This window comes from Zea mays, chromosome 1, assembly GCF_902167145.1.
Source record: "Zea mays cultivar B73 chromosome 1, Zm-B73-REFERENCE-NAM-5.0, whole genome shotgun sequence".
NCBI classification, from domain to species: Eukaryota; Viridiplantae; Streptophyta; class Magnoliopsida; order Poales; family Poaceae; genus Zea; species Zea mays.
In genome coordinates, this window is record NC_050096.1 from 219117432 (window position 1) to 219127668 (window position 10237).

The following is a 10237-nucleotide window of genomic DNA, read 5'->3' on the forward strand; positions in this document are numbered from 1 at the left end:
AAAAAGGCTATGATAGTGGAGGCTTGTTCCGCTTTTCTTTGCATGACACGTGTACTAAGTCTGTGAACAATATTATTTCGAATGAGTTGAATATTTGGCATTCACGACTTTGTCATATCAATTTTGGTTGTGTCTCGTAGTTAGCAAATTTAAATTTAATCCTGAAATTTGATTTAGTCAAAGGTTCTAAGTGCCAGGTGTGCGTGCAATCGGACCAGTTCAGTTGTCTGGGGTGCATCGGACCAGTCCAGTGGCGCGCATGACCTAAATTCTAGAGAGGTATGGAATGGTACTTCGGTGGCCTGGTGCACTAGACCGGTCCGGTGAGCCACCGGACCAAAGTTCCATAGAGCTCTGCAAAAGCATCTGCGCGCATCAGACCTCGGGTCCAATGACTCTCTTAGGCCGCCAACGGTCATGTCAACGGCTAACTGACACTTGGTCGGTCCAGTGGTGCAACGGATCGGGTCGATGCCGGTGAGGATGGAAGTTGGATTAGATCCCGTTGATGGTGGGTGAAAATTGGAGGATTGGATTGGTCTGGTGCACCAGCGGAGAGCAATTTTTTGGCATTTCTCTCAATGACTCTTCTATCATTCTAGTCAAGAACCCAAGTCACTCAAGATCAACACATTCATTTCTAAGCATTAGAGCAACACTCCAGAGAGATCCAAGCACCCAAATTTGCAAAAATAACCTAGAGAAAGTTGTGCTGCAAGTTGTGTGCTTATGTTCTTGATTCTTTAGTGTTGTTGTGTTCTTGTGTGCATTCTTTTGTCCTCTTGCTTTCATTCGAGTTCTAATTCCCATTCATTGTGTATGGCTAGCAAGAGTCTCCAATCTCTATGGAGTATCTTGTTAGAAGAAACATCAAATCAAAGGAACCAAGGGATCAAGTTGATCGTTGGATCACTTGAGAAGGTCAAGAGAGACCTAGTTCGGTGGGACACCTCAACGAGGACGTAAGTTCTTCGAAGCCGAACTTTGGTAAAAAAAGATGTGTCTTGTGTTCTTTACTTTCTACAATTTGTTCTTCATCTCTCTTGCTCTAAGTTCTTAATATATCTTTACTTGTGATATTGCTCTTATATTATATTAATTCCACAATCAAGAAGAGCATCAAGTGCAAGAACTTCCCTCTTCCTTACTCTATTTGATCTAGAATATCTAATCCGAGATTCGATTTTGTTTTAAGTTCTGCAAATAAAAGTGTTGTCTATTCACCTTCTCTAGGAAACTATCAGTGGGCTTCTTGATACCTCAATAAATTAAAAATGTCAGAGTTGTCTACAAGAATTTGTATCTCTATCTGAATTAAGCTTCTACACTTTATTTATTGCTTATATAGGTTGTGTGCTTACTTTCCTAGTTTAGCTTGCTAACCTAGTGATAGGATTAGAACTTAAGTTGCATAACTTTTTTGCGGTAGATATAACTTAACCTAATAAAACCGTAATTGTATATCTACCTTTTTTAATACATTTTAATTAGGTGAAAATTAGATGTATTCGTTTAAAAGTAGATTTTTAAATTGCTAATTCGTCATTCTCTTAGGTCATCTCCAGCAAATCCTCTATTCATCATCTATCTCATCCCATATTTCAAACTTCACTCTGTAAACAGTGTCAAACAGTGTCATCTACAGTGCCTCGTCCCCTATTTTACTCGATCCATCGAAGACAACCTTAGTCGTCACAATCCATTTAGGTTCCTAATATCTTTCTTTTTTTATCATCAATATTTTATTCATCTCCAATCAAATAAAGAGAGTTGTATCTCGTCCAATAGCATAGAAATTACATCAATTACTATTTTAACTATTTTTCTCCTACAACTGTTGAACCCTTTAGGATTTGTTCGATTGCATCTAGATCAAAAGAAATTAGGGATTAAATCCACTTCTATTCAGCTTTGAATATGGAGGAATTCAATCCTCTCTAAGGGTTGATTTGGTGACAAAGGGATCCCGGGAGGATTGGAAGGGATTGAGGGGGAAATAAACTAATTTCCCCCTCAATCCCCTCCGATCCTCCCGATATCGCGGGTCACCAAATTAGCCCTAAGGGCTGATTTGGTGACAAGGGGATCACGGAGGGATTGGACGAGATTGAGGGAGAAATGAACTAATTTCCCCCTCAATCCCCTCCAAATCCTCCCGTGATCCCGGGTCACCAAATCAACCCTAATTCTCTTTGATTCAGACGCAGGCGAACAAGTCCTTATGTGGTTATTGGGCCAGATCTACTTAAGTATTACAAAAGCAACTTTTCTTAATAATGGTAGAAAAATAAATATATTGTGAATAAATTATTGGCAGCCCCCACCAACTCGGAGGGGCACAATGGTAATTCAACCAATAGCCTCATCAGGTTTCACGTTTCAGTATCGGAACGGAGGGGGAAAAAATCTGTAGAGACCAGTGGCCCAGAGGTCCGGACCGCGGACTGGCCTAACAGGTGGCCTCCCGCGACGCCTGCCAAATTACCGGGCCACAAATAATCCGATGCCTCCAAACCGCACGTCGAACGGCCCACGGAGCATCACCACCGCGGCAGCTGAGCTCGGCCCCAACATTCAGATTCTTCGAGGCGCGGCGACGGCGGTCGGCGACATGGAGGCCGCGGTGCCCAGCCGTGTTGCGCTCTCCGCGGCGAGCCGCCTCCCAAATCCCCACGCCGTGACAGGTGCTCCGTCTCCCTCGCTCCCGAGTCTGGCGCCGGTTTGTCAGTTTGTTGGAATTTGGATGCGATTTTGGGAGTACTCCTCAGTAGTTAGTACTCATTAGTATCTTTCAGTGGATAAGGTCGACAGGGCAAGTAGGGTTCGTGCTGTCCACGCGTTTCCTGTGGAGCTAGAACTGCGGGGGATTCCACGGAGTATGAGAGCCGACGAGTGCTGTTCCACTTTGGCAAGGATTTTGCCGTTACTGCCAGTATTGTGAAGAGAGAGTCCTTCTGTTTCCTGCCATAGAATGGCTGCCTTGTGTTGGCTAGAGGACGTGGACTCGATGTATGGTGAAATTATTGCGTCTGTTCTAGTTAGTGGCAAGAACAAGTGTGCAAGGTGAAGATTAAATGGTTGACATCATTGGCATTTTCAACCAGCTAGCTGTTAGTTCCTTGTTTGATTGCTTCAGTATGCTTTTATTCATGGACTGTGTTTTGCATTACAGCTCTTCCCATTTTTAGTCCAGATTACATACATATTAACAACCGGCTCCAACTGCTAAGTCACCTACCCAAACAGATATCAGTGGTAGTAGACTAGCAGTTGTTATATTGCAGAGTCGGTGCATTTACAGGAAGATAAATAATCCTGCAATGAAATCTAAAATTTAAGATACACTTAATACTACTAGTGAAGTATACAATCAGTTGCGACTGTGTGCCAATCTCCACAGGTGCATTATTTCTTGCTGGCCGTTACCAGTTGCTGATTATTCTTGATCGTGTTCTTGACAACCCCAAATGACTGAGATGATTATTGAATCCACCATATCATACCCTCAATTGAAATGCATAGGAAATATTGCTCTATCACCAACTAATCCTCAACCTTGTAGACATGTTTACTGTTGCATGATCATGAGGCTATTACTCCATCTTTGTTCATTTTTTTTCAGCCTGGATGCACAAATGTGCAAAAGAAAACTGTGCTAGCTATATCATGACTTCCAGTTTATATGGAATATTGTTTATCATGTCATAGGTTCATGATTACTGTTGCAGACTTGCTGGTATAATGTTTCATGTTGATTTTCTTCATATTGTGCAGGAGATAGATCTTTCATTTACAAGGGAAGATGCCAAAGTCTTGCAATTCCTATGGCTTTGTCAGCAGCTGCGCCAGGCAAAGGTGGTGGTGTGCTTGATCGGCCAGTTGAGAAAACTACTCCTGGTCGCCAGTCTGAATTTGATGTGAAGTAAGTGTTATATCACCCCAGTTTCAATGAAAGTATAAGCGATATTATTTCTATACTTAACGGTAAATAGATATTAGGCATAAGCGATATTAAAAATTGAGGGGGGGGGGGCATGGCCCCCTTTGCCCCCCATGTGGATCCCCTGGTTGTCTATCATTTGGTATCTAGAGCCTAGGGTTCTACCTGAGTCATGTTGACGTCCTCCAGGCACAGTGGGCATCGGCAGCCGCCGCTTCTGGCACCGAGGTGTAATCTATGACGTCGAGATAGCGTAGGACTGCAGTTGCAGCCTCGAAGCATGAGGCTCGCATCGCAGCAGCTAGATCGCTCGAGCGATAGAGACACTCCTAGATTTGGAGAACTTCTCCATTGAGGAGGTGATAGGAAGGCTCAAGTTGGTAGACGACCATGACGAGTCGGTCACTTTCGGTAGCAAGCTACTCTACATCGAGGAGCAGTGGCTCGCCTGTCAGAAGGAGAAGAATAAGAAAGCACGAGCGCACCTAGAGAGCACTACCAACGTTCACGGAAGAGGGGCAAGGCTAGTGGAGGCCGTGGTGGCAAGACAGGAGGTGACGTCGGCGAACGTAAGGCGAACCACAATGAAACCAACATGAACAGTGGAGGGCAGGCCACTAGGCTAAGGATTGCCGACAGCCCAAGCACGAACGCATCGGTGTGGCCTACATGGCCTAATCAAAGGAGGAAGAGCCCACACTTTCTCTGGCCCATGCCGTCTCGAGTTGGAGCTCAAAGAAAGTAGAGGAAAGGGGGAAGTTTCAACCTTTCCCATCCTTAGTCCGCGGTAACGACTACTCGCTTTCAAATCGACAAGCTGCACATACGGGTCTTCCTTGGCGGCTGCTCTGCAGCAACAAACCGGGATCCAGGAGTACTTCATCTTGGACCGTGGCATCCGAAGCTCTATCATGTTTGGGGATTCGTCCTTGGTGGAGATATGCAACATGAGCTCCATCTTGTCCGCAGGCAAGACCGGTGAGCACATGATGCTCCACGACGTCTACTACATCTCGACGCATCACATTCCATCAACAACCTCAACTGGCTTGACGAAGGCGGCTCATGGGTTGGGATTGACTAGGGAATACTCTGGATTTGGGACCGTCACAATCGCCTCCTCTCCAAGGCCAGTTGTGGCCCCAACCATATCTATGTGTTGCACCTAGAGGTGGCTTGGCCACTCCGCCTTGCCACTGGCGCTCATGGTGAAGATGAAGCCTAGCGCTGACATGAGCGGTTCAGGCACCTCCACTTCAAGGCACTGCAGAAGCTGAGGTGCAAGAAGATGGCACATGGTTGGCCTGTTGATCGACCACGTCAAGCAGCTATGTGACACCTGTGTGGTCACTAAGCTGAGGAGGTGCCCATTTTTGCTTCGAGTCTTGTGTTGTGCATAGGAGCAGCTCAAGCTTTCCATGATGATCTGTGTGGCTCCGTCACGTCGATGACTCTTGGAGGTCGGTGCTACTTCCTGTTCGTGGTGGACGATGCATCTCGAATCATGTGGGCGGTCCTTTCAACAAAAGGGGCAGTGGCGGAAGCCATCAAGCAAGTTCAGATGGTAACAGAAAAGGAGAGTAGCCACAAGCTTTGAGTGTTGTGCACTAATAATGGAGGCGAGTTCACTGTTGCTGAATTCGTCGCCTACTGCGCCGATGAAGGCATCCATCGGCAGCACTCCGCTCCCTACTCGCCGCAGCAAAACGACGTGGTTGAGCACTGGAACTAGACCGTGGTGGCAAGTGCGTGCATGCTGCTCGAGCAGAGGCATGCCAACAACGTTCTGAGGGAAACAGTGATGGCTGCTATTCATTTTCTCAAACAATCACCGACCTAGAGTCTGGAAGGCAAGACCACCTACGAGGCATGACATGGGTGCATGCCGACGGTCGGGCACCTATAACCATTTGGTTGTCTGACATTTGTGGAGTTGAACCACCTCAACAAGCTAGATGACTGAAGCTCGTTGGGTGTCTTCATAAGATATGAGGAGGAGGCCAAGATGTATCACATCCTTGACCCGACGACCTAGCACGTGACACGTGACCCACTAAAGGAAGCAGTGGCGGTGTGGCGGCAATGATGAGTGACTTCGTCGTTGACAAAACTTAGTTTCGAGGAGCTGAAGGAGCAAGTGAGTTTGCTTCGGCATCTAGGCATCTAGCTCACTTGCCCCAACATAGATGGCACCATTGGCTCTACCGCGATCATGGTCCTTAGGCCAGGGGGTACTAGCCAGTGTCCCTATGTCGTCTGCTACTTTGCCGATGATACCAGTCTTCGCTTCTCTCGCTATGCTGGTTACAACGCCAACCTCTGGTGGACAACACACACCCATGTTCGTCACATCACTGGAGGATGACGAAGATCTCCTTGACACCACACACGACGACACCCCAGTGCGCTATTTGCACCATGGCCAACATCATTAGTGACCAGTCGATGCCGGTGGTCGTGAAGCGTAGTTGAGAGCTTGGTTCCTATGTTGAAGCAGAAGGGGACTCGAATTGTCGCGCTGCAATGTATCAGGAGATGAGGTTTGTTGAGCAGAACCGAATCAGGGAGCTCGTTGATCTGCTCAACGACCATTGTCCAATCACCCTGAAGTGGGTGTTCAAACTGAAGAAGAATAAAGCAGGGGAGGTCATTAAGCACAATGCGAGAATGGTGGCACACAGTTTCGTCTAGTAGGAAGGCATCAGCTACAATGATGCATTCGCGCCAATCGCGTGCATGGAATCTGTCTCTGTCCTTGCTTTGGCGGCTCAAGCGCGCTGGTGTGTGCATCACATGGACATCATGTCCACCTTCCTCAATGGTGACTTGAAAAAGGAGGTCTACGTTCGTCAACCTCCCGGTTTCATCGTTGGTAGCCAAAAAGGGAAGGTCCTGTGCTGCAAGGCTCTCTATGGCTTGCGCTAGGCCCTTGCGCTTGGAATGCAAAGCTGGACACCACTCTCAAGGTGATGGGCTTCCAGCAGAGCGTACATGAGGCTGTCATGTACCAGCGGGGTGGAGTACGCTCTGTTCTTATCGGCGATTCGGCGTCTACATCGACTATCGTGTTATCACTGGCGCAGAGGAAGCAGAGGTGGGGCGTTTGAGGCACATATGAAGTCAACCTTCGACACGAGCGACCTTGGCCTGCTCTGTTTTTACCTCGGCATTGAGGTGTGCCAGGACAACCAGCATTACCTGTTGCCAATCACACTACGTCAAGCGCATCATTGAGCTGGGTGGGCTGGATGGCTGCAATTCAGCTCACACTCAGATGGAGGAGTGGCTGAAGCTATGTCACCACGACACGGTGCAGGAGGTCGACTCGATGCTGTACCGGTGCATCATTGTCAATCTTCGCTACCTGGTCCGTACACAGCCGGACTTGGTGTTCACCGTCGGGTACATGTCCTGGACTCCTGGTTCATGGAGCTGCCCATATTGGAGCACCAATAGGCAGTCAAGCGGGTCCTACGCTACGTGGCAGGCACCCTTGCCTTGAGTGCGGCCTGCATTATGCAAGGAACCCCAATGTGGCACACTTTGTCGGCTACTGCGAGAGTGACCTCGCTGGCGACATTGACACAAGCAAGAGCATGGGCGGCACCATGTTCTTCCTCGGCAAATGTCTCGTCAGCTAGCCAATCGCTCAAGCAGCATTTGGTGGTTCTGTCAAGCTGTAAAGCAGAATACATTGCCGCCACCTCTGCTGCAACTCAAACTCTATGGCTGTCTCGGCTGTTGGGGTAGCTGCTCGGCAGGGAGGCCAAAGTAGTGGAGCTCAGGGTGGACAGCAGGAAGTCCGTTCTGGCCTTGGCCAAGAACCTTATCTTGCATGAAAGGAGCAAGCACATCAGAATCTGATAACACTTCATCAGTAGTTGCCTGAAGATGCGAGCGTGAGGGCCAACCACATCAGTATCACTGATCAGCTCGCTGACATTCTTACCAAGTCCCTCGGGAGAGCAAAGTTCCAGGAGATGAGGGGAAGAATTGGGCTGGTCCAAACCAACTAAAAAACCGAGCACAAGGCTTACGACCTATGTGGTTCTACCTCTAGTTATCTTAGATTGATTTTGTCTTCGGTTTCTTAGAGCTGATCGCATCTTCTTATCCTCTAGTCACTTTAGTGGTTGGATTAGCACTTTAGTTGTTAAACTTTTTCTGTAATCAATGCTAGGCTTAATGAACGGTGCAGCATTGCAGTCTGTTCCCAATGATAGAACTAGGAGGTTTGCTGGCTGCTGCTGTTGTAGATTTTTTTTTCTCATATAAACTCTGTAGCTAATGGTGGTTTACCAGGAATATCAGCTCATAGAACTATAAACTCTGTAGTTATGCTGTTGTAGGGCTTTAATCAGCCTGTGGGGTGTAGCTAGGGTTTACAATTTCGTTTGTACTGTTCAAAATTTCGTTTTTTGACCAAAGTTTGACTTTTGTATTTTTTTTGAATTTTGAACTGAAATATATAATTTTCCAGACCGAAATTTCCATTTGGTATAGTACCCAAAACGAGAAAAATAACCGAAATTAGGTGAATCTTGAGCGAGATTTGTAACCCTGGGTGTATCATTATGTTTGTGAGCTCAACATTGCAGTTACGATTATTGTGTATGGTCAATTGGCACATTGATGCTTAGTAAGAAAAGTGATCCTACACTCCAAGCTACCTTATTGACAGCTTATCGCATTTTCAGGTTTTCAGGCTGTCTAAATAGATGCCATTGAGGTGTTATTACCATTCTAAAATGGTTGTTGTAGTATTTGGCTTGACTTGATTGTACACTTGGAAACCATGTTATGACCAAAGCCCGTCTGCTCTGCAGGAAATCCCGGAAAATGTCGCCTCCATACCGTGTCATCCTGCACAATGACAACTACAACAGGCGCGAGTACGTTGTCAAGGTCCTGATGAAAGTGATCCCTGGGATGACCGTCGACAACGCTGTGAACATCATGCAGGAGGCGCACGTGAATGGGCTGTCAGTGGTGATTGTCTGTTCCCAGTCCGAGGCTGAGGAGCACTGCACGTCGCTCAGGGGCAACGGCCTCCGGAGCTCGATCGAGCCCGCGAGTGGTGGCTGCTGAGGTTCGAGACTTGGGGGTATACCTTCTTGTTTTGCCAGCGTATAGTTTGTAAATACCCAGCGTATCAAGCTAAAGCTGAAACGGATTGGTTATATGCACTTATCGATACAACGAAGCTGAGTACCCCTCTCGGGTAGGTGTAAATCGTGCAAGGGTACCCTGTAGAAGAAGAAACATAGTATTTTCGGTTTTGATTTATAAAATATTTAGTTGCACATGCCTACTCTGTTTATAGAAATTGCTTCTACTGCTTTTTAACAGAAGGCTAAGGACTTGTTTGGAAGAGCTTCATTTCAACAATCTCAATTCCATCCCAGCTTCATCCATCTAAATAGGTTTAGTAGATATCCGAATGCAAATTTAAATTCTAACTATCTTTTTTTATTCGTTTCAGAAACAACTATCTTTTTTTATTGACGTCTAATAATATCTGTTTTGTATTTTGATTTGAATTTAATTGGTTCCGAAAAAGTCATTTCGAGATACATCGGAGACGACCGTTGCAATGACCCCTGACTTCTATCACAAGTTTATGCAGTGGCTATACTAGCTGCTGCAACCAGTACCAAGCACACCATTTCATCAATATACGCGTCATATCAGACACGCTTGTTGCCGATCCATAATAAAACACTTTACGCACGCAGAAGAACACGTCCGGTGCGGGAGCGCACGTCTCGGTGTCGACCATAGGCTGCAGCTGGGGCCGCCGCCACGGCCTGTGGCGAGCTTGTTCTGAAGCTCCTACGCCGCCAGCTGCCGTCTCCTAGGACATGTCCACCACGCCTTGACAAGCACACTGGTCTGTCTCTTTTCTCACCTGCTCATGCTCCTACCACCCATTTGATTATTATGTACGGTACGTAGCAGTACACAACGCCCAATAGATTATATGCACAGCTTGTACTAGCTATAGTAGCCGCGCAGCCTATGCTTGATCATGTAAATATATCCACCAATTTTGCCGACACACATGATCAGTAAACGTGATCTCATTGGTACTGTAGAACTTGGTAACCTTTTTAAACATCTATATATGCCTCTATTAATATAGGCATTTATAAGAAAATTAAACTTAGCTAACAAAACAAGGAAACTAAACTTAGCTATTAAGGAAAGTATAATACTAGTTGGAGTACGTAAATGTTGGGACCTAGAACAGTGGGCCCAAACACTCGGAAGCGGAGTAACAGGTGGCACGGCACAACG

At 46.5% G+C, this 10237-nt stretch overlaps 1 protein-coding gene across 1 annotated transcript; it reads left to right on the forward strand.

The window, feature by feature from the left end:
* Positions 1-2523: 2523 nt before the first annotated feature.
* Positions 2524-9245, forward strand: LOC100284003 (ATP-dependent Clp protease adaptor protein ClpS containing protein). The gene is made up of 3 exons (NM_001370566.1): positions 2524-2684; positions 3775-3922; positions 8767-9245. The coding sequence occupies exons 1-3, from the start codon at positions 2612-2614 to the stop codon at positions 9026-9028; spliced, it is 483 nt and encodes a 160-aa protein (NP_001357495.1). The 5' UTR covers positions 2524-2611; the 3' UTR covers positions 9029-9245.
* Positions 9246-10237: the final 992 nt, after the last annotated feature.

Bases quoted from the DNA above. Each gene is read 5' to 3' on its own strand.
- LOC100284003 (NM_001370566.1), top strand. From the start codon at position 2,612: ATGGAGGCCGCGGTGCCCAGCCGTGTTGCGCTCTCCGCGGCGAGCCGC. The intron at 2,685-3,774 runs GTGCTCCGTCTC...CATATTGTGCAG, and splicing joins AAATCCCCACGCCGTGACAG to GAGATAGATCTTTCATTTAC. The intron at 3,923-8,766 runs GTAAGTGTTATA...TCTGCTCTGCAG, and splicing joins CAGTCTGAATTTGATGTGAA to GAAATCCCGGAAAATGTCGC.